At 36.3% G+C, this 24,592-nt stretch overlaps 2 protein-coding genes across 9 annotated transcripts in view; both read left to right on the top strand.

Annotated features, from left to right (window-relative positions):
* LOC109541686 (cytoplasmic aconitate hydratase) overlaps positions 1-2,273 on the top strand; it is a gene marked incomplete in the record, with an annotated part of 31,564 nt that extends 29,291 nt beyond the window's left edge. The window contains 2 exon segments of the mRNA XM_048662401.1: positions 1,708-1,887; positions 1,946-2,273. Of these exon segments, the coding sequence (XP_048518358.1) occupies positions 1,708-1,887; positions 1,946-2,065 (300 nt within the window).
* A 3,160-nt stretch (positions 2,274-5,433) lies between these two features.
* LOC109541685 (voltage-gated potassium channel subunit beta-2) overlaps positions 5,434-24,592 on the top strand; it is a 36,089-nt gene continuing 16,930 nt past the window's right edge. The window contains exons 1-4 of one of the 8 annotated variants that reach the window (XM_019910598.2): positions 5,434-5,744; positions 18,158-18,321; positions 18,895-18,921; positions 24,279-24,523. In XM_019910598.2, coding sequence (XP_019766157.1) covers positions 5,730-5,744; positions 18,158-18,321; positions 18,895-18,921; positions 24,279-24,523 — 451 coding nt within the window. In that variant the 5' untranslated portion in view covers positions 5,434-5,729. Of the gene's footprint in view, positions 5,745-11,334; positions 11,510-18,157; positions 18,322-18,894; positions 18,922-19,880; positions 20,137-22,638; positions 23,741-23,934; positions 24,204-24,278; positions 24,524-24,592 lie in introns of those variants that run through there. The other 7 variants (XM_019910607.2, XM_019910606.2, XM_019910599.2 and 4 more) reach the window with 7 other exon arrangements.

Genomic DNA, 24,592 nt, shown 5'->3' with positions numbered 1-24,592 from the left:
ATTTACTTCCGCGTTGCAGTTTATTTCTTCAAAGTCTTCAACATCATTCCTCCTAATGGCTATGTTGTGAAGCACTGCAGTAGCTACTAATATCGGTAATGTCAGTTCTCAAATCCCTTGCAAGACATTAAACCCGTCTCTTCCAGACACCAAACGTTCGTTCAACCGTATTTTTAGTTGCTAGATGTGCAGCGTTGTATTAAATTTCTTGTGGTAACAGGATTTAAGAGGGGAGTTAATAAATAATCCGTGCAGGGATAAGCACTGTCACCTAGTAAATACGAATTTTTAAACACTACTTAATATACATAATTTTGCATCACAAATGACCTGTACATTGACAGAAAAATATCCCTTTCTATTTCTATATAGTTCTGCATTGCTTCCTCCTGGTGATTGTATTGGAACGTGAGATCCATCAATGCAGCCCAATACATTTGGAAAAAACAGATAAACTATGGTTTCTCTGTGTCACTGGCTGAATTTGATCTTTAAGTAGCTCTTCTAAGTAGTGAACAACGTTTTTGGTTAAACGAAAACGATCTCGGAATTCATCTTCGCTGAATTTCACAAAATGATCAGTCCGTGCTCGAAAATGGCGAGTTATTTCAGTGAAGTGTTACTACAGAAGAAACTAAAATATTAAGGCAAAATATAAATATAAGAGGCATAAGACCAGGTTGTATTCTCTCACCTTTGCTATTCAATATCTATTCGGAATGCATTTTTAAAGAAGCTTTAGAGTATATTGCAACCGGAATCCTTTCGAACGGAGACATCATAAACAATATTCGATATGCGGACGACACGGTCATCTTCACAGACAGTCTAGAAGGACTACAAGAACTCACGGACAAAATCAAAGGAGCCAACTGTACGGACTAGATATGAATATAAATAAGACGAGATTTATGGTTATAAGCAAAGGAAAAGTAAACAACTGCCAACTTACAGTAAATCAGGAACCAACGTTAATGATCAATGGGATCACTCTCAAGAAATTCGAGTTCGGATTGAAAAGGCAAGGTCTACCTTTAACAAAATGAGAAACCTATTTACAAGTCATCATATCTTATTGAACACCAAAATAAGACTTCTTCGCTGCTATGTGTTTTCTGTTCTTTTTTACGGTTCGCAACGGGTTTCGCAGAATATTAAAAATATCTTGGAAGGATCATGTGACAAACAGCGAAGTTCTCAGAAGGATAGCCAAAGAAAAGGAGGTAGTGAATACTGGGAAAATCCGAAAACTCCAATACTTAGGACACATCATGAGAAATGATAAGTTCCATTTACTACGAACCATCTTGCAGGGAAAAGAGGTGTTGGTAGAAGAAGAATTTGATGGTTGAAGAACCTCAGATCCTGGTTTGGTTTGAATACTACGGAACTGTTTCGAGCAGCAGTGAATTGAGTCAGAATAGCATGTATGATAGCCATCATCCGAAACGGATAGGAACTGTTGGACGGAAGAATGTTTAGAGCCAAATAATCAAGCAAATCATTTTGTAGATAATCAAAATTTCCATTTTCTTTTCACGAAGAAAAAAGCCAGGTTGATATAATTCCTCTTCCCGTTGACTTTTCTTCGAATGCTGTTGTGAATGCTGAAGTTGAGTTGTGCTAAATCGTATTATTTTTCCACAGGAATCTGCCTAAAAATTGTGTCTGTATAGTAATAAATTTTCAAATTGCTATTATGCTTAGGGAGTCAAAGCTGTGATCGCAGAATCCTTTGAACGCATTCATCGCTCCAACCTGGTGGGAATGGGGCTTATTCCATTGCAATTTTTGGATGGAGAGAACGCCGACACTCTTGGACTTACCGGAAAAGAGACCTACGACATTAATTTGCCTGCCGATTTGAAGCCCGGCCAACACATTCAGGTAAAACTGTGTTAAATCACCGTGATACTCACGCTTACTCTGAATGATTGTCTTCCAGATCACCACCAACGTCGGTTTGTCATTCGATGTTGTATTGCGATTCGACACAGAAGTGGATCTGCTATTCTACAGAAACGGTGGAATTTTGAACTACATGGTGCGCAAAATGCTTGGTTAAGTGTGCAAGTTTAACGGCGACGGTTGGGTGTTTGTTTGCTTTAAAATGGGTGTTTATTGGGGCCTGTAGTCAAATGTTTGACTAGCAGTTGGTACTTAAACGATTGGGAACATGTTGCTTATTAATTTTTTATACATTTAAATGGCATTTTAAACAATAGATATTTTATTATACTAAGCAATAAAGTTGAAAATGGATGTTGTTAAAATGTCTTTATTTGATGTTCAACTACCGTACTTTCCCAGGCACCAATTCCTTGTTCTTTCTGTTAGATTGCTTTAGATATTTTTTGGTTTGTGCGGGCCTTCAATAAGACGTAATTCTGGTTCTTATTTTGGCCTAGTCTTAATTACGTTTCCCATTGGAAAAAATGCAGCTATTGGAAAATAAGGGTATATCATATACCGAGCACTTTTATATTTAACGTTCAAGGTATTTAATAGCCTTCTCAACCAAAGTATACAGGGTGATTCACAACCTTATGAACACAGAGCAGGCGCGTGTAGAGGATCTCAAAAAATCTAGTTTTCATTTAAGTTTTTTTTCAAGCTCATGGTTAACGAGATACAGGGAGTTAAAGTTTTAAAAAATGATTGGTATTTTCTCTTTAACTCCTACAGTTTATGAGATATTTTACTCTAATGTTTAGACCCTTTACCCGCAGGTAAGCCAACTGGTTGTGAAAATCTGTTTGAAAAAAGTTTTTTTTTCTAGAGGCATACCCCTTTTACCCCCCAATTTTTTTGTGGTGCGCCATTGACTTCAACCGAACACATGTTTAGATTTGTTTTTCAATCTTAGAGGGTAAAATAGTTTTTTTTTGACTGATATTCACTAAGCGGGAAAACATCAGAATTTAGGAAAATTTTTATGAAACTTCCCGTATCCATAGAGTCAAATGCATGCAAAAGACGGTGAAAATTTCAAATGGCTCCTTGGCGTAGTATGGAAGATCTGAATTTTTGAAAGACAGAGAGCACTTTTCACTCATTTTCAAAGCGACGAAAATTTATCAAGCCGGTAAAAATGAGGATTCCCGGCAATTTTTATGAAATTTTGATCATCTATAGACTCAAGTGTTCTCAGAAAATGATGAAAATGTCAAATTTCTATTTAGTGTAATTTGGAAGATGTAATTTTTTTTAGGATAGAGCCAGTGGGGTTAAGGAGTTCATTTTAAGACCGATATTGACTAAGCTGGAAAACATTAGGATTTGGGACAATTTTCATGAACCTTTCGGTATCCATCGAGTCACATGCATCCAAAAGACGGTGAAAATTTCAAATGACTCCTTGCGTACTTTGGAAGATCTGAATTTTTGAAAGACAGAGGGCACTTTTTACTAATTTTCAAAGCGACGTAAATTTGTCAAGCCGTTAAAAATCAGGATTTCCGCAAATTTTTATGAAACTTTCAGCATCTATAGACTCAAGTGTCTTCAGAAAATTATAAAAATGTAAAATTTCTAGTTAGTGTTATTTGGAACATGCGAATTTTTTTAGGAGAGAGGCAGTTGGGTAAAAGAGTTTTCTTCAGACCGATATTCACTAAGCAGGAAAACATCAGAATTTAGGGAAATTTTTATGAAACTTCCGGTATCCATAGACTCAAATGCATTCAAAAGACTGCGAAAGTTTCAAATGATTCCTTGGCATAGTTTGGAAGATCTGAATGTTTTAAAGACAGAGCGCACTTTTCACTAATTTTCAAAGCGGCGTAAATTTATCAAGCCGGACGAAATTTTTATGAAACTTTCAGTACCTGTAGATTCAAGTGTTCATAAAATGGTGAAAATTTGAAAAGTTCGATGTCCCAAATTTCCAACATCGATGGTAAAAATACAGTTCCGAAATCCATCGGGAAATCTTTAATTTTCGGTTTTTTCTGTCAATCGTTTCCGATGTTGCTCCTCACTCAACTCAAAAGTTCCTACAATAATTGACTATTTTTTTTATAATAACGTGACTAAATTATTTGTCTATGTAGAAGATACCGATGTTAATCGCCCGACAAATTTTCAGTTCCGAAATCCGTCGGGAAATAATAAATTTTTATTTTTTTTTTCAATGGTTCCCGATGTTGCTGCTCACTCAAAAGTTCTTAAAATAATTGAMTAATTTTTCTATAACGTGATTAAATTAATTTTCTATGTAGAAGATGCCGATGCTAATCGCCCGACAAATTTCTACTTCCGAAACCCATCGGAAAATATTTAATTTTCGGTTTTTTCTTTCAATGGTTCCCGGTGTTGCTGCTCACTCAAAAGTTCCTACAATAATTTACTATTTTCTAATAACAACGTGACTAAATTAATTTTCTATGTAGAAGATGCCGATGCTAATCGCCCGACAAATTTCTACTTCCGAAACCCATCGGAAAATATTTAATTTTCGGTTTTTTCGTTCAATGGTTTCCGATGTTGCTGCTCACTCAAAAGTTCTTACAATAATTTACTATTTTCTTATAACAACGTGACTAAATTAATTTTCTATGTAGAAGATGCCGATGCTAATCGCCCGACAAATTTCTACTTCCGAAACCCATCGGAAAATATTTAATTTTCGGTTTTTTCGTTCAATGGTTCCCGATGTTGCTGCTCAGTCAAAAGTTCTTACAATAATTTACTATTTTCTTATAACAACGTGACTAAATTAATTTTCTATGTAGAAGATGCCGATGATAATCGCCCGACATTTTTCCAGTTCCGAAATCCGTCGGAAAATATTTAATTTTTGGTTTTTTCTTTCAATAGTTCCCGATGTTGCTGCTCACGCAAAAGCTCTTACAATAATTTACTATTTTTTACAACAACGTGACTAAATAAATTTTCTATGTAGAAGATGAAAATGCTAAACGTCCGACGAATTTCCAGTTCCGAAATCCATCGGACATATTTAATTTTCGGTTTTTCCTTTCAATGGTTCTCGATGTTGCTGCTCACTCAAAAGTTCCTACAATAATTGATTATTTTTTATAACTACGTGAGTAAATTCATTTTCTATGTAGAAGATGCCCGACGAATTTCCAGATCTGAAATCCGTCGGGAAATATTTAATTGTCGTTTTTTTCTAACCGATTCGTCACGCAAGCAATGGATATAAGGAGTGTCGGAGTGGCCTGCACAATCTCCCGATCTAAACTCTATTGAAAGTATTTGAGAGCAAGTGGAACGTCGCATTCGAAACCAGACAACTTGGATAAATAAAATTAGTGAAGTTTGGACCAATCTTTCACAACAATAGAGCGCAATATTTTCCATCTCGCTTATAATGCTCCATTGATAAACTTTGCATATCGAGCGCTTGGCAGAGCCCAATGCATCTCCCTCTGCAGGAATAGATTGTTCGCAGGAAAGATAAGTCAGCGGTCTGTATCCCGGTTGTTTCAGGATCGCGCACCAGTTGCAGGAGTTTCCGCTGCCGGCGCTGGATCCATTTGCGGCAGCAGGAAAATGAACTTCAGTAATTTCTAATCCCCCATTGGGTGCGTGTCACTGCTGAGCGATTTGTTCGAAGCCACGATGTCCGACCTGTTTTTCCAGTGCTGTTTATTGTTTCTGGATTGCGTCGGCTACAAATCCAGACTGCGGGGTGTCATTTTTTGAACTGTTCATCTCAAGATCATCGATTCTTGTCTCTGCTGCTGCGAACCTTCAAAGTTGTCATGGATAGAGCGAAGGTAGAGTTTAGTGGATTTGTATGGAACAGTGAATGAAAGTGCATTTGAATGCAATAAATGCAACCTATGCAATAAGCGGGTTTTTGTCTCACATCAATGGCCTGCCACCGTTTTTCTGCGTTAATTGTTTTTAACCCTTTGCCTACTTTGGGCCCTTGAGGAGCAAGAAACTGGTGTACTTATTAAACTTCGCGTTCGGATGTAGATGCTTATAAATATAGAAAATGGGAATTTTTGTCACCTTGCCCATTCTCATTGTTGGTGTAAATAGATATCATTTCCAGATACTATAAATATCGGATCGTTCATTGCCACAACCTTTTTGAGCTAGACACAACTTGTATACAATTTCCGGAAAATTCCTGATCTGGTTACAGGGTGATTCGAATTTAGCATTGTCGTTTGGGAGCTGAATGGGGACTTGCCTTCATTTACCTTTTAGCATTATTTTTAAATCTCTGAACGGGCAATTTATACATTTGCTACTACGAACTTTGGCGCAACTTTCCTATTACTCTCAGTTCTCATAACAGTGACGCACCTGATTTTATTGGCCAACTAAAGTCTTCTAACTTTTATACCAGAAGACCCGTTTTAATAGATTAAAGGTGAAGAAGAAATTTAGATTCTTCATTTGCCTTGCCAAAGAAAGCAGAAACTATCCTTTCTTCGAACGCCCTGAAGCTGTTTCATTTTGTGGAAATTTATCGTTTTCAGTCTTGTTTGAGCTTAAAACTGAACTAAATTGCTGCATAATTACTAACGTCGCTGTGTTTTTAATTCGTTTCTTGGAAAGCTAAAAAATAGCAAACGCAACATAGCAGCACGATAAAGGAAAGGAATTTCCGCCTGTAGCTGCTCTACCAGCTTCCAGCCTGCGTGGCGTACTCGAAATTGAATTTATTTTTCTTTGTTGTGGTTTGTTAACCCATTCTTCTGTTAATGTAACAGCCTTTTTCCAGCAATTTCCTGTTGAGTCGCTTGAAGGCTGTTGCTAGTCCGTACGCTGCACCTTATTTTATCCCGTAAATGGTCAATAGGGTTCACGTCTGGCCTTCCAGCAGACCACTATAAATAAATAATAAATATATATATATATATAAAATTGAATTGCCAGCAGTTCCTCAAAAATTTCGCACAAATTTGCATCCTCATTATCATGCATGGGAATTGAAAATAATGTTAAAAATTACATCAGGCACGAAGATGATACGATCTTAATAGCAAACATAGCAAAAAACCCTTATGATCATGAAAACATATGTTTACAATATCAGTCGTTAGCATAAGGCTTCGAAAGTTCGAAAGCTGGGTAATAAACTCACAAACCAAAAAAAAATAAAAGGCTTTTGAAATGTACACTAAATTGAAAATTTTTGAAAAACACACACTTTTGAAATGGGAGCAAACAAAAGAAACTCTTAAACGGCCTCGAAAGGAGAGAAATTCAAACTTGGGTCATGTGTTGAAGGGAAAAAATACGAATTACTTCTACTCATAATAGAGGGTAAAGTTTGAGGTAAAAGATCAGTAGGAATACCCCAGAAATCAAGGTTGAAAGCTCTGAGGAGGTTGAGCATTCGAGAGTTGAAGCAATCAAAAGTTTATGGGATAGATTTGAAATAACAGGAATTGTTGAATTTAATAAAAGAACAACAAATAAAGACAATGAACTCACGCACTGACGAAAAGAGCGCACTTTTCACTAATTTTCGAAGCGACGGAAATTTATCAAGCCGGTAAAAATCAGGATTTTTTATGAAACATTCAGCATCTATAGACTCAAGCGTCTTCATAAAATGATGTAAAGTTCAAATTGCTAGTTGGAAGACGTGAATTTTGGTGTTGGTGTGGCTTGGAAGATGCGATTTTTTAGGAGAGAGGCAGTTCGATAAAAGAGTTCATTTGGAGACCGATATTGACCAAGCAGGAAAAATCAGGATTTGGAACAATTTTTATAATACTTTCAGCATTTGGAGATTCATGTACATTCAAAAGATAGTAAAATTTTCAAATTTCTACTTGCCTTAGTTTGAAAGACGTGAATTTTTGAAGCAAAAGGTGCAGCTTTCACTAATGTTAAAAACGACGTAAATCTATAAAGCCTTTAAATATCAGGATTGTCCGCCGATTTTATGAAATTTTAGCATTTAGAGATTCAAGAGCATTCAAAAGATTGTGAAAATGTGAAATTGCTACTGATTTTTATGAAACTTTCAGTATCCGTAGATTCAAGTTTCTTCTAAAATACGGAATGTTTAAAATTGCTAGTCGGAGTGATTCAGAAGCTGCGAATTTTTTTAGGAGAGGTTGGTTAAAAAAGTTAATTTTGAGATCCATATTGACTAAGCAGGAAAACTTCGGGATTTTTTCACAACAAAAGATGTTGAACATTTCAAATTGCTACTTGCCTTAGTTTGGAATACGTGAATTTTTGAAGCAAAAAGTGCCGTTTTCAGTAATCTTCGAAGCGATGTAAATTTCTCAAGCCGGTAAAAATCAGGATTTTCGGAAATGTTTATAAAACTTTCAGCATCTATAGACTCAAGCGTTACGTTGCTCAAAATTTTACGCTCCTTGTCGTAGTTTGGAAGATCTGAATTTTTTAAAGACAGAGCGAACTTTTTACTAATTTTTTAAGCCACGTAAATTTATCAAGCTGGTAAAAATCAGGATTTCCGAAAATTTTAATGAAACTTTCAGCATCAACAGACTCAAGTGTTTTCGGAAAATGGTGAGAATGTCAAATTTCTAGTTAGTCTGATTTGGAAGATGCGTTTTTTTTGGACAGTTGGGTTAAGAATTTCATTTTAAGACCGATATTGACTAAGCAGGAAAACATCAAGTTTCGGGGAAATTTTTATGAAATTTCCAGTATCCATAGAGTCAAATGCATGCAAAAGACGGTGAAAATTGCAAATGGTTTGTTTCTTGGCGTAGTTTGGAAGATCTGAATTTTTGACAGAGCGCGCTTTTCACTAATTTTCAAAGCGACGTAAATTTATCAAGCCGGTAAAAATCAGGATTTCCTTCAATTTTTATGAAACTTTGAGCATTTATAGACTCAAGTGTTTTCAGAAAAGGAAGAAAATGTCAAATTTCTAGTTAGTGTAATTTGGAAGATGCGTTTTTATAGGAGAGATACTGTTGGGTAAAAGAGTTTATTTTGGGACCGATATTGAGAAAGCAGGAAAACATTCGGATTGGGGGACATTTTTATGAAACTGTCGATATCCATAGAGTCAAGTGCATGCAAAAGACGGTGAAAATTTCAAATCACAGTTTGGCGTAGTTTCGAAAATATGAATTTTTGAGAGACAGAGCGCACTTTTTACTAATTTTGAAAGCGACGTAAATTTATCAAGTCGGTAAAAATCAGGATTTCCGGCAATTTTTATGAAACTTTCAGCATCTATAGACTCAAGTGTTTTCAGAAAATGATGAAAATGTTTAATTTATAGTTAGTGTGATTTGGAAGATACGATTTTTTTTAGGATAGAGCCAGTTGGGTTAAGGAGTTCATTTTAAGACCGATATTGACTAAGCAGGAAAACATCAGGATTTGGGGAAATTTTTATGAAACTTACGGTATCCATAGAGTCAAATGCATGCAAAAGACGGTGAAAATTTCAAATGGCTCTTTAGCGTAGTTTGGAAGATCTGAATTTTTGAAAGACAGAGCACACTTTTGACTAATTTTCAAAGCGACGTAAATTTATCGAGCCGGTAAAAATCAGCATTTCCGGCAATTTTTATGAAACTTTGAGCATCTATAGACTCAAGGGTTTTCAGAAAAGGATGAAAATGTCAAATTTCTAGTTAGTGTTACTTGGAAGATGCGATTTTTTTAGGAGGGAGCTAGTTGGGTTAATGAGTTCATTTCAAGACCGATATTGACTAAGCTGGAGAACATTAGGATTTGGGGAAATTTTTATGAAACCTTCGGTATCCATAGAGTCAAGTGCATGCAAAAGACGGTGAAAATTTCAAATCACTATTTGGCGTAGTTTCAAAGATCTGAATTTTTGAAAAACAGAGCGCACTTTTCACTAATTTTGAAAGCGACGTAAATTTATCAAGCCGGCAAAAATCATGATTTCCGGCAATTTTTATGAAACTCAGCATATAGAGACTCAAGTGTTTTCAAAAAAGGATGAAAATGTCAAATTTCTAGTTAGTGTTACTTGGAAGATGCGATTTTTTTAGGAGRGAGCYAGTTGGGTTAATGAGTTCATTTCAAGACCGATATTGACTAAGCTGGAGAACATTAGGATTTGGGGAAATTTTTATGAAACCTTCGGTATCCATAGAGTCTAGTGCATGCAAAAGACCGTGAAAATTGCAAATGGCTACTTGGCGTAGTTTGGAAGATCTGAATTTTTGAAAGACAGAGCGCACTTTTCACTAATTTTCAAAGCGATGTAAATTTATCAAGCCGGTAAAAATCAGGATTTCCGGATTTTTTTAATGAAACTTTCATCATCTATAAACTCGTAAAATCACGTAAAAATTTGAAATTGTTACTTGATGTGATTTGGAAGATGCGATTTTTTTTGGGAAAGAGGCAGTTGGGTAAAATAGTTCATTTTGAGACCGATATTGACTAAGCAGGGAAACATTAGGGTTACGGGAAATTTTAATGAAACTTTCGGTATCGAGGAATCAAATGCGTTCAAAAGATGATGAAAATTTTAAATTGATTAACAGCAGTCCAAGAAGACGTCGGATGTTTCGCTAGTTTTTACGTTAAGTTTAATTGCTGCATTTTTTCAGGCTCATACATAAGTCGTCCAACTATCACTACTGAAAACCCCAACAAATTTTGAAATCTTGGTCATTAAATAACAATTATATATCCGGATCTGAGCATAACTGAGAAGAGGACTGGAACTTAATTAAAACTGTGTTGTGCCGCACTCCTAATGGATATTGCTTTTAAACCACTATAGATTCACCAACGTCACACTACACCAATGTCCCTATTATTTATTCAGAGTCGTTCCTTGCTGACCCCCGATATATGAACTCAAACGGACTTCTTCTGCTATTTATAGCAAATTCAATTCCGCTCAAAAAGAGCGTAAACCAATTTATAAGAGATGCAAAAGTGAGCAGGAAGTTTGCTTCAATGATAACATTTTCATACAATTTACATGGATCTCCCTAATTGGTTAACATGGTTGGTGTAACATTCCCTACCGCCCCTATGGTTTCTACCAATAAAAATAGTTTTTCCATCCACACATCCTCCATGTCTGGATACAATCACCCTGTAGGTATATACACACATACACAAAAGCGCAATAAATGCCGGGAATTGTGTAATGAACGCATAGTCTAAAAATACCGAAATGTGCAACCAATCTAAATCTCAAATCGCCGCTGAAAGATTGATGCACTGGCGGAATTATAAATCCAGAAAGTTTGTTTATTGTGGCATGTCGGCAGACGTTGCTGATCGTTCCAAACCGTCTGTTAAAATTAACATGTGTCTCGTCAATGTTTGGGAGGTATTCATTAGCTGATCTCGTAGGCGACATTATCCAAGGTTGTTTCACATTTTATTCCAGAATAAACTACTTGGGTAGTGGCGCTCATCCAGGCAACGACTCAAACTGGCCCATCAGTTCTGGATCTCATACCCGCCGCCGGGGGCGGGAAGTTCGAGCAGCTCCAAAGACAAGGAAAAGGAGAAGGAGGAGGACAAAAAGCTGATCTCTAAGGAACAGCGCCAGCTGGAATACGACACTGCCTTAAAGGTAGGGGTTAGTAAACTAATATCTACGTTTTTTACTACCACTCATATATTGGTCTTAAACGCATATGAAACTTATGAACGCGCCTATTTATCGGTAGGAAATACGGTTATTTGTATTTTAATGAACGGTAATAATTCTGGAACGACCGCTTAAAAGGAGCATCTAGAGTGGAAATCACGTCAAAATGACGTAGTTATTTACGTTAAAATCACCATCAACATATAATTTCTTTTCTCTTGTCTGATACAACCAAATACATTATTAGATAAACGAAGCTAATCGTTCATAAATCCGGATTTAATCCTGTCAACCGTTCCACTGTTTATAAATATATTCAAATATTCCCTTCATTTGCATTCTTGTTCTCATAAAAAATGCATTTGTTTGATTTGAGGTTYTGACCTAAAATTATGCCTATCAAAACGGTATCAAATATAGGATAAAATTGCCTGATCTGATTTTTTTAGAACTCATTTCATTTTGCAGTAGGAATTAATAGTTTTTTTAGTCAAGCTTCCATCAAGAAAGCCAAGTTCAATTTTTTKGTGCACTTTTCCCATTGTTCTAWTTACGATCTTCTAACTAAAWTGTGCGATTCGCTGCGGATTCTCTTCTACTGGCTATAAGCGCGCTGTCTTTGTTCAGATCTGTATTGGAGGAACGCTTTTTTCTTCTCTTCGCAATTTTCTTTAACTTCTTTTGACAATCAGGGTGTTTTTTGGTGAGAGTTTTTTTTTTATTTGTCACGAATTCGGTGCATAAATCCCTAATTATAATACAGATCTTCGGGCATTTGACATAGTTCTGAGAATTTACAGGGTTCTGGAGGTATTTCTCCACTTTTACCCCAAAACGTTTTTTGTTGAACTTATATGCTTGGAAAGGTACAGCATTTAATTCTGATCACTTTTGAAATTTTCTTGCTCTTACATTTTTTCCGTATCTGCTCTAGTAAACAAAGTTGAAGCGATGTTTCGTAACTATTAAAAATAATTAAGATTAATAGAAACGTGTGTATCATATAACCACCAGTTATGAAAATTGCACATTTTATTGTACTAGTGGCTTCAAGTAGTAAAAGTTGAGTAGATAAAGACTTTTCAGGCAAAAATATCCGTATACATATGTTGGAACACGCTCTAATATGAAAATACAGGATGTTAAAGTTTCCAAAATGTTGACGTTTTTTCTGTTAATCTTTCAGAAGTGATATTCTACAGTGATGGTTTTTTGAGGTATCTGAATGAGAATATGATGAGAATTTACAGGGTAATTTTTTTAGGAAAGTCTCCTTTCCTTTCTCAAAACTTTTTGCGCGGTCAATACTGGCAACTTTTAATAATAATAGTTAATTCTTTGTTAAATTTGAAACTTTTTGCCAGCTTTTTTGTAACTGCCATTGTTTTCGAGTGAAAAGAGATAAAACGATGCAGAATAAAGTGTGTGTCATACGCCATAAATTGTAAAAAATATTTTTTTATTGTATCCTATGCATATACTAAAGGCTGAATTGCTGGAGGATATGAAAAAAATGTACTTACACGTCTAGCGCCAAACGCTTCAATATGCAGCTACAGGGTGTTAAAGTTTCTTGTCCCCTTACAAATTTTTTTGCTAATTATAGTTCACGCGGATAGACAAATCACATAATAATGAGAATCTACAGGGTGATCGATTTTTTTAGAATAGTCTCCTTTCCTTTTCCAAAAGTTTTTGCGCGGTCAATACTGGTAACTTTGAATAGTAAAACAGATAAAATTGCCTGATTTAATTTTTTTAGATCTTATGTCATTTTGCAGTAGGAATTAATAGTTTTTTTTAGTCAAGCTTCCATCAAGAAAGCCAAGGCCCATTTTTTGTGCACTTTTCCCATTATTCTATTTACAATCTTTCAACTAAAATGTGCGATTCGCTGCGAATTTTCTTATACTGGGTATAAGAACGCTGTCTTTGTTCAGATCTGTATTGGAAAAACGCTTTTTTCGTCTCTTTGCATTTTGCTTTAACTTCTTTTGAGAACCAGGGTGTTTTTTTGCTGAGAGTTTCCTTTTTGATTTGTCACGAATTCGGTGCATAAATCCCTAATGATAATACAGATGTTCGGGCATTTCACACAGTACTAAGAATTTACAGGGTTTTGGAGGTATTTCTCCACTTTTTTTGGCGAACTTATATGAATAGAAAATCGGCAATATTTAATTCTCTGATCACTTTTGAAATTTCTTATCTCTCCATTTTTTCCGTATCCACTGTCGTTTTCTAGTGAGAAATTTTGAAGCGATGTTTCGTAACTATTAAAAAATAATTAAAATTAATAGAAACGTGTGTATCATATAAACACCAGTTATGAAAAATGTACATTTTATTGTACTAGTGAGTTCAAGTAGTAAAAGTTGAGCAGATGAAGGATTTTGAGGCACGAATATCCATACACATATGTTGACAAACGCTCTAATATGAAAGTACATGGCGTTAAAATTTTCAAAAGGTTGATGTTTTTTCTGTTAATCTTACGGAATTGATATTCTACAGTGATGGTTTTTTTGAGGTATCTGAATGAGAATATGATGAGAATCTTCAGGGTGATTTTTTCAGGAAAGTCTCCTTTCCTTTCCCAAAACTTTTTGCGCGGTCAATACTGGCAACTATGAATAATAATTTTAATTCTTTGTTAAATTTTGAAACGTTTTCGCCACTTGCAGATTTTTCGTAACTGCCATTGTTTTCGAGTGAAAAAAGGTAGAGCGATGCAAAGTAAAGTGTGTGTCATGTCCCCATAAATTATAAAAAAATTAGATGTTCATTGTATTATATGGATATACTAGAAGTTGAATTGCTCCAGTATATGAAAAAAGAATGTACTTGTACATCTAGCAACAACCGCTTCATTCTGCAGCTACAGGGTGTTAAAGTTTCTTGTTCTTTTGCGAATTTTTTTGCTGGTCTTTACATTTTATTGACGGACTGTCTCAAATCCGGAATACAAGTACAAGTCGCTGATTATAGTTTTTTTCGTATAGGCAAATCACATAATAATGAGAATCTACAAGGTAGTCGATTTTTTTAGGAGGGTTTCCTTTCCTTTTCCAAACCTTTTGGCGCGGTCAATACTGGCAACGTTGAATTGTAATAGTTAATTCTGTGATATTTTGAAACTTTTTTGCCAATCGCAGCTCTTTCTTAACTACCATTGTTTACGAGTGAACAATGTTAAAGCGATGCAAAGTAATGTGCGTGTCATATCCCCATAAATTATGAAAATTTTAATTTTCATTGTAGCATGTGCATGCTCTAAGGGTTGCATTGCTGCTGGATTTAAAAACATATACTTACAGGGTGTTAAAGTTTCTTGTTCTTTTGCAATTTTTTTTGTTAGCCTTTACATTTTATTGACTAACTATCCCAAATCCGGAATACAAGTACAAGGGGCTAATTATAGTTCACGCGGATAAGGAAATCACATAATAATGAGAATGTACAGGGTGATCGACTTTTTCAGGATAGTCCCCTTTCCTTTCCCAAAACTTTTTTCTTAAATTTTGAAACTTTTTTGCCACTTGCAACTTTTTCGTGACTGCCATTGTTTTCGAGTAAAAAGTGTTAAAGCGATGCGAAGTAACATGTGTGTCATATCCCCATAAATTATGAAAAGTAAAATTTTATTGTAGCCTGTGCATAGGTACACTAACGGTTGAATTGATACTGGGTTTAAAAAAATGTACTTATACATCTGGCGCCAAACTCTTCATTATGCAGCTACAGGGTGTTAAAGTTTCTTGTTCTTTTGCGAATTTTTTTGTCAGCCTTAACATTTTGTTGACTAACTGTTCCAAATCCAAAAAAATTTACTTACACATCTGGCGCCAAACGCTTCAATATACAGCAACAGGATGTTAGTTTGTTGCTCCTTTGCGAATTTTTTTGTTAGCTTTTACAATTTATTGACTAACTGTTCCAAACCCGGTGTACAAGTACAAGTCGCTTATTATAGTTTAAGTGGTTTGACAAATCACATAATAATGAGAATCCACAGGGTGGTCGATTTTTTTAGTAGTCTCTTTTCCTTTCTTTTTTGGTCAATTTTTTTTTGGTCAATGCTGGCCACTTGAATTAGTAACAGTAAATTCTTTGTTGAATTTCGAAACAAACTTTTTTGTAACTGCTATTGTTTTCGAGTAAAAAGTGTTAAAGCGACGCAAAGTGAGGTGTGTGTCCTATCCGCATAAATTATGAAAAGTAATTTTTTTAATATACCGTATGCAAACACTAAGGATTGAATTGCTGCAGGATTTAAAAAAATAACAACGCTTCAATATGCAGCTAGAGGTAATCGAATTTTTTAGGAGAGTCCTCTTTCCTGTCCCAAAACTTTTTTCGGGTCCATACTGGCAACTTGGATATTAGTAATAGTTGATTCTTTGTTAAATTTTGAAACTTTTTGCCACTGGCTTCTTTTTCGTATCTGCCATTGCTTTCGAGTGAAAAGAATAAGAGCGATGCAAAGTAACGTGAGTGTCATAACCCCATAAATTATAAAAATAAAAATTTGATTCCATACACTAAAGGTTGAATTGCTGCAGAATAAAAAAATGTACTTCTACATCTCGCGGCAAACGCTTCATTATACAGCTAGAGGGTCTTAAAGTTTCTTGCTCCTTTGCAAATTTTTTTTGTTAGCCTTTACATTTTATTGACTAACTGTCCCAAATGGGGAATACAAGTACGAGTCGCTAATTATTTTTTTCGCGATTCTTTTTCGAATAATCTCCTTTCCTTTGCCAAAACTTTTAGCGCGGTCAATACTGGCAACTTTGAATAGCAATAAATTCTGTTAAATTTTGAAACTTTTTTGCCAATTGCAGCTTGTTGCCAATCGCAACTACCATTGTTTACGAGTGAAAACTGTTAAAGCGACGCAAAGTGAGGTATGCGTCATATCCGCACAAATTATGAAAAATATTTTTTTCATTGTAGCCTATGCAAACACTAAGGATTGAATTGCTGCAGGATTTGAAAAAATGTGAAAATAGTAAGAGCGATGCAAAGTGAGGTGTGTGTCCGCATAAAGTATGAAAAATATTTTTTTATTGTAGCCTATGCAAACACTAAGAATTGAATTGCTGCAGGATTTGAAAAAATGTTTTTATACATCTGGCGCCTAACGCTTCATTATGCAGCTACAAGGTGCTAAAGTTTCTTGTTATTTTGCGAATTTTTTTCTTAGCCTTTACATTTTATTGACTAACTGTTCCAGATTCGGAATATAAGTACAAGTCGCTAATTATAGTTCAAGCGGTTAGACAAATCACAGAATAATGAGAATCCACAGGGTGGTCGATTTTTTAGGACAGTCTCGTTTTCTTTCCCCAAAATKTTTTCGGRGTCAATACTRGCAACATGGATTAGTAATAGTTAATTCTTTCCTAAATTTCGAAAAYYTTTKGCCACCGGCATTTTCTTCGTAACTGCCATTGTTTTCGAGTGAAAAGAGTTAGAGCGATACAAAGTAACGTGTGTGTCATATCCGTATAAATGATGAAAAACAACAATTTTATTGTAGCCTATGCAAACCCTAAGCATCGAATTGCTCCAAAATTTAAAAAATGTTCTTATACATCTGGCGCCAAACGCTTCAATATGCAGCTAGAGGTGATCCAATTTTTTAGGAGAGTCTCCTTTCCTTTCCCAAAACTTTTTTCGGGGTCAATACTAGCAAATTGGATTAGTAATAGTTCTTATTAAATTTTGAAACTTGCTGCAGGAAGAAAAATGTACTTACACATTTAGCGGTAAACGTTTCATTATGCAGCTACAGGGAGTTAAAGTTTCTTGTTCTTTTGCGAATTTCTTTGTTAGCCTTTATACTTTATTGACAAAGTGTTTCAAATCCGGAGTACAAGTACAAGTTGCTAATTATTGTTCACGCGGTTTGAGAAACAATATAATAATGAGAATCTACAGGGTGCTCGATTTCTTAGGATAGATGTCTCCTTTCCTTCCCCATAACGTTTTGCGCTGTCAATACTGGCAACTTTGATTGGTAATTGTTAATTTCTTTGTTAAATATTGGAACTTTTTTGCCACTCGAAGCTTTTTTGTAACTGCAATTGGTTTCGAGTAAAAATTGTTAAAGCGATGAAAAGTAACCTGTATGTCGTATCCCCATAAATTATGGAATTTTTGTTTTATTGTAGCCTGTGCGTAAACTAAGGGCTGAATTGTGACAGGATTTTCAAAAAATCTTTYACATTTGGCGAAAAACGCTTTTTTTTTCGAGCTACAGGTGYATTTTTGGCATTCTTCTAATTTTTCTGAACTGTGTTTAAGCTAGTCTACAGGATCGTAACAGGCTCTCTGAGAGTTTGAGATGAGCACATCTGGAGATCTGCACTTGAGTTTATTATGTTGGACTTTATCAYGTTCCAGCTTCCTTCTATGTTATCATCTTCTATCATTTTATTTTCGGTGATCGCCCCTGATATCCTTCTTTGACAAAGATATTTTATTGAGTAAACTTGCACTAAGTCTATCTATATTTTTCTTATATTTATTTTATAAGCGACTTCACAGATGAATAATTTAGTACATCCGAATCGATTCACTGATCTAGAAACGAAAATGGGCCATCACATTTAACGACGTTTTGTCCTTTAGGAACATCATCGGTCGCAAAGAGAGCAGTGGGAAATTCGTCAACTCGACAACGATTTACTCCAACAGCGACAATCTGAACGGGATAGAGAGCGGGAACTGAAGGAGTTGGCGGAACAACGACTGCTGTTGGCTGATGAGCACGATGTCAGCGACTTGCAATTTATGTAAGTAATTTTATCTGAATTCCCTTTTTGGTTTTAACTCACCCAAAACGCTCTTCCTGTCCCATTCGCCTTTTACTAAACGAAAGCGATAAATCAATTGAAGGAAGATATCTAGAGAGGACAATCTATAGGGGAAAATGTAGAATCGATGTTGTTTTCACAAGGAATATAAATGAAGCGCATTCGACATTATGTCAGTAAAATGTTATGGCGATTCCAGCGAAAGCACAATTTGGATTGCCTGAAATTAATTTAAGTTCTATTCCTCTAACGGTAATGGATTTCCGAACCAGCTAGATTTTCGATCGATTCGATTAATTAGCGTAAAAAGATTCGAGTCCCACATAAGAGCGCAAAGTTACCCAATCCCTCAAACGCAATTGGCTCTGGACTTCGTTGGTTTACAACGATTGCACCCGAATCGGAAATTCATAAAATTTGACTGGAAATTGCTTCGAATTTTCCCCCACGGAAATTTGCCTGGATCGAATGCAAGCTGATAATTGGGAGGGTGAAATACGCGTGGACTGGCAAAACCCCATCACGACTAAACTGGTTTATTTTTGTTTTCAGCAAAAGAAATCCACATATCAAGGAAAGGTAAGCGTTATTCTGTCAATGATTAAATTTAAATTCGTAGACTTAGAAGACTACTGTTATAGTTCCATAGCCATCTGAACAACCAGACTTGATTTCATTACGGTTTTTCTGCTGGGATTATTTTGCTCAAAAAATCGGCTAGTTACGGGGTGAGAAATTAAAAAGCGAAATAATTGCCAGTTTCGCGTAAAACCGAACATGTTTGGCAGTGGAAACGCAAAGCCAAACTGCAGTGCGGCTAAGACTCAACGCCAACAGCGATGCCGGCGTATCGACGCTCCTGTTTGACGTCACGGGACGCTTGTTACGTCATGAGAAACACTTGTCGTCCGGCCTCGGCGTCGGCACGTCCCCCAACGTGTTTATCCCAATTTGGTCAAATCTAGTCCGCAAAATATTAATTAAAATTTTAATTTTGGGAAAAAGGACGAAAAAGTAGAAAAGCCAAAAAGAGTCCAGTCTAAGTACAGTTTGAGTCCAATTGACCCGGTGGTGGGCTCGACATGGCCATGCAAGACCATACAAGTACTGGTCTTGTTTTGCTCATCACTGATCTTATTAGCAAATCATCAAAACAAATCATCGCGGGTTTCTGTTACGGTTTCCTAAATAATCCATTAAGCCAACAAACGATGCCCATGGTAATTTGCATTCCAACGAATTCATACTTCGATTCGAATTATGTCGTTAGTTTTTGGATTATTGGCGTTTCGCGTTCGGATTGCATCGATATCGAGGGTCTGTTCATTCTTTCGATGGCATCTGATTGTCGCAGGGTCAAACGTAATCGGGGGTTTTAGACGCGGAAACAAAACTAGTCGCGTGTTACCCTAATTCCTCTGCACACTTGCGGCAGGACAGCAGGAAAACCTGCGCAGATGCGAAAGGGCCCTTCGCTGCTGCAATGACGAAACTCCGCTGCCCCGTGAGCTGAAATCGTCGTCGTCGAAACCGGCAATTTCGCAATGAAAATGTGCTGGTGATTCAGTAGTCGTCGCTTGAATGTCCGGGACTGCGATGGGTGAAAATCTGCGATCGAAAAAATCATCGCCCGAGTTTAGTTTTCTCTCATCAGTACCGGATTTCCGAGCGCAACCGTTTAACAAATTCTTCCCAATTGTAGATTGATAGTTAATTAGAATAATCAAGTTCGTGTGCCGACAGTTTGTTCAAATTCGGTCGTTGGGAACCCCAACGAATAGCTTTACAACATAAGTAAGCCATTTGTTTTCATCGTTCAGTTCCGCTAATAGAGTCCCTAGACTAGCCCTGATAGAGCATGTTACTGAACAGGAAATTTAAATTACTCGAACGAGCCCCGTTTACCAAATATACGTAAAACTAGGTTCCTGTAGTGCTTGCTTTTAGCCAGCAATTTTCAGATTTTATGTCGTTTAAATTGCGCCTCAAAACCCCAATGTTTTGCTGCTGTTTTCGTGTCCCTATCAGTCAGTTAACATGGTTTCTTCAAAATTCGAAAAAAAATTCCTCTCGTGTGTACTCAACTTGGGATTGAGAGTGAATTGAATTCGAGCATCCACATGATGATTAAAGAAAGGGTAAAAGTAGGAAGGCATCTGCACAAACTGGCTTGCACAAGCCAAATTCGAGCAAATAAATTGAACGAAAATTTGGCGATTCCACGCTCAGCACGTTTTGCCCAGATGTGAAGTGAGAAACACCCAAAAGTCTAGTTGAAAAACTAGAACGYCATAAGAGTTYGACGAAAATGTTGCAAATGTTTTCTTTSTGGATTTAAAGTTGCATTTTYTWYWKRMAAAACGGCGTTTTGTATGTAGAAATTTTCTGCAAAACTGCTAATATCGAGCCGAYTTGRAAATTTTGAAATTTGTTGAAAAACGTACRATYTTMTATAAAAACTGYATCTCGGRAAATTGCAATCGGTTGAAAAACTTGGAAGTTATGATGATGTGAATATAGAAAGGGCGATTTTCTGAACAAAATACTTTTAATTTTTACCTTGATTAACTCATTTTAAAAATGGAACTTGAGTTTGTTTGCAAAGTCTATTCTCGAAACAAAACTCTCTTAAAACGGACCCGATTTGGATCATTGAAAATTCGTTCTAAAGCGAGCATTTTAGCTAAAAATCGTATTTTGCGTCGATTGAGAAATTTTAAAGTCATAAGAGTTTGAAGGTCGAAAAGACGATTCTTCAAGATAAATGTTATCAATGTTGCCTTTGTGGATTTAATGTCGCATTTTTTTGGAAAACCAGCTTTTCGGGTGTAAAAATTTTCTGCATTACTGTTAATATAGGGGCGATTTGTAAATTTTGAAGTGTGTTAAAAAACGTACGATCTTCTATAAAAACTGCACCTCGGAAAATTGCAATCGGTTGAAAAACTTTGAAATTATGATGATTTGCAGGTCGGAAAGACGATTTTCCGAAAAAAATACTTTAAATTTTTACCTCGACTAACTCATTTTCACAATAGGACATTATATTGTTTGTAAAGTGTATTCTCTATACATTCACTGTCTATAAGAAAAACTTTAATTGGAACAGGTTGGAAGGAAATGGGCTCTGAATATTGGCAAACGTAAAACTCTCAAACTTGCACATACTCTTTACCCTGTTACAGGGCCAGTTGTCAACATTTTTCAAAAACTCACAATCTCTTAAAAAGCCCATAGTCTTGACGTAAAAAGTTGTATCAATTTTCAAAGACCTGAAGCCCTGGTTGTTCCTGGAAGCCACTGTTTTGCTACAAGTTTGGCGGCGCATTAAGATTTTTGACCCCAAAATTAGTGATGGGCACTATAGAATGATTTGGACTATCGAATAGTTACTAAATGAATGAGCCATCTAGAGCAGTGCAGAAAAGTTAGAAAAGTGATGAAATATTTTCATTTTATGGATGTTCTTATTTTTCCATTCTGTTGTTTTTCATTCAATTCATATTTGTTTTACCTCAATGTTTGTATTTACTACTTTTCTTGAAATAATATAGTAAAAACTCTACAAATGAGTTAAATTTAATACTGTTGCTAATTAGACTATTAATAGTACTTAGTAATTTTGTTCCAATAGGACTTTTTCAATTTTAGTAAATGAATATTGAATATATTCGCTTAAAAAGTGCAAAATTAACTAATTTAAAATTTGAATTTGTTCATTATGCTGTAATTACGAATTATGCTGTAATTATAAATTAATAAAACAATGCTATCGAATAACTCAAATAAATTAATTTCAATATAACACGAAAATTTCAAAATAGATCTATCGAACAACTCGATAGTTTTTATTCGATAGTTTCCATCACTGAATTAAACATCGCTATCGAATAATACGAATAAATTACAACTATCGAATATTTTGATAGTTTTTATTCGATAGTTCCCATCACCAGCTAAAATGTATTTTTAGGAGCAACTCTAAGGTTTTCCAAAAAAGTTTAAATTATATTTTTTTTCAAAATTTTTTAATTTTTTTTGAGAATTTCAGTTGGGCAAATTTTTCATTTTAGAGTCGAATTTATACCAAAATGCACATTTCATTAGGATAATTTTCGCATATGGTTTAGCCGAAAATAGAATTTGAAGTTAGAAAGACTCCAACTGCCACCCAGATTCTTTGCACACTTATTTTTGCCCATAACTCCGCAACGGTTGGCAATATTTCAAAAAGAAAAAATGGCCAGTCACAGGTATTCGCTAGAATTCAGCCGTGGTGGAAAAAATCGACATTAGCTACGATTTGGGAGAAAATTAGCCCTGAATGTTGGCAACCGTTCGATTGTTCCTTTTGCGCATACCTCCACTCTTTTGCCCGTAACTTGGATAAGTGGCCAGATATTTCAAAAACTCCAAGACCTCCAGCAAGCCTGCAGAAGTAGCTATAAAAACTATTCCAGCCTTAAATTGGATGGCGGCAATAACAAGGGAGTCAAACGAGTTCGAAATCAGAGAGCCGAATAGACGACTTTCGAAGCAACATATTCACAGTCAAAAAACGTATATTTCTTTGTGTGTACATGATGAAAGCGAAGTTACAGCAACTTCGCTAAATATCCAGATATTGCAAAACTTCCAACACCACCAAAAGCCCGGAAGAAGTAGCAGTAAAAACTGTTTCAGCCTTATATTGAATAGCGCAAGGGAGTAAAACGAGTTCGAACTCAGACTCAGAGAGTGTGCAACCTTTGAATTACGACTTCACTATTTCCATAGTGAATGGAGCGAATGAAGCTTGAACACGTGTGTCTAAATGCAGATGAAAATATTTGCAAAAAGTAGGTAATATTTTGGGCATCGCATCAGGGCTGGCGCATCATGTCAATATTAAATTACCCTATGGAGAGTATCTTGATTGTCAGCGAACCACCCTGTATAAGCATATAAAATTGTTGCGCATAATTTCCGAACACGCTGTATGACGACTAAAGGTTAAAACGTCGCGTCATAAGAAGTACAAAAATAAATCACCAGAACAGTAGAAGGGGCAGGAGTGTTTCTAATTTTATATGACGCTGGAACGATCAAAGCAAGTCGCGGTTATTTTGGGCGAATAGTTTTATTAACTTGAGTGTAAGCAAGCGAATCATGCACTTTGAAGATTTTATTAGCCAGTTTTATGGGGTTTTACGCGACAAAGTCGGTCCGTAGAGCGTTTGATGTTTTCGGCTAAAGCACAATATTTTGATGGGCTCAAGGGCGTTCCAGGACCGCATTTTTGCACACTTTTGCGGAGTTCCGCTGGAAGTTGCCTGTAGACGCCCTGCTGGCTCTAAGTGGTTTTTCGTTTCCCGCAAGAATATTAGTTTTGTTTTAGTCGGAGCGATTTGCAGATTATGTAAGTTGGAAGCTACGTTCCTGAATTACTTTTTAGTGCGGCTCTTATTTCCCTTAATTTAAATAAAACAATCTCACTAAAAGCATTTTACGGTGCAGTACTCGGTGGTGGTATAGTTGATTTCGGGATGTTCCATGCGATTGTATGCACAATGGACGGGGCGCCAGCTAATAGTTGTTTCTTTTTCTTTTCAGAGTAAACTTAGGAAAATCGCTTGCCTTATTAAGATAAAATAACCGAGTTCGTGTAGTGCCTAAGAACACAATATTCAATTACTCGATAGCCTTAAGAAGCCACGTGTTTTGACTTTTACAAAACACGAATCGACCATTTACTCACTGATTGAATCGTTTCACTGTTAATTAATGATAATGTCACAAGTAACTCTATGCAATTACTCAAGCAACGACAATAACAATAACGATAATGTAAGCGAGGATTCGCATCCGCCGACCATTTATAGGTAAGTCTTTTCGAGCGGGTTTCTTCAGTTGAGGCCTTCGCTGCCGCCAAAACAGTGAGGCGTTTGTTGTTTCAGGTGCCGCGCACCAATAGCGAGTCTGGATTGCATGGAAGAGTTTAGCGCAGGCAGCGGACTAAGCGGTCTAGCGGATCGAGCAGCGGACGGTGGCGGGCTGACGAAAGAGCAGCTGCTGCTCGCTGGTTTGACGCATTCGGCACCCACCGCTCCTCTGCAACTAAACCGCACTGCCAACGTCACTCCGGGCCTTCGCTACCGCAACTTGGGCAAAAGCGGATTGCGGGTCTCCAATATAGGATTAGGTAAGAGGAGAAATGCTTGTGGCGGATTCGCAAGGTATCGGGTTTTATACCCGATAATTGGCCCCATTG

The sequence above is a fragment of the Dendroctonus ponderosae genome, unplaced genomic scaffold (assembly GCF_020466585.1).
Source record: "Dendroctonus ponderosae isolate FM_Combo_2020 unplaced genomic scaffold, Dpon_F_20191213v2 Dpon_F_20191213_11, whole genome shotgun sequence".
NCBI lineage: Eukaryota > Metazoa > Arthropoda > Insecta > Coleoptera > Curculionidae > Dendroctonus > Dendroctonus ponderosae.
This window is presented reverse-complemented; position numbering and strand designations above follow the sequence as displayed.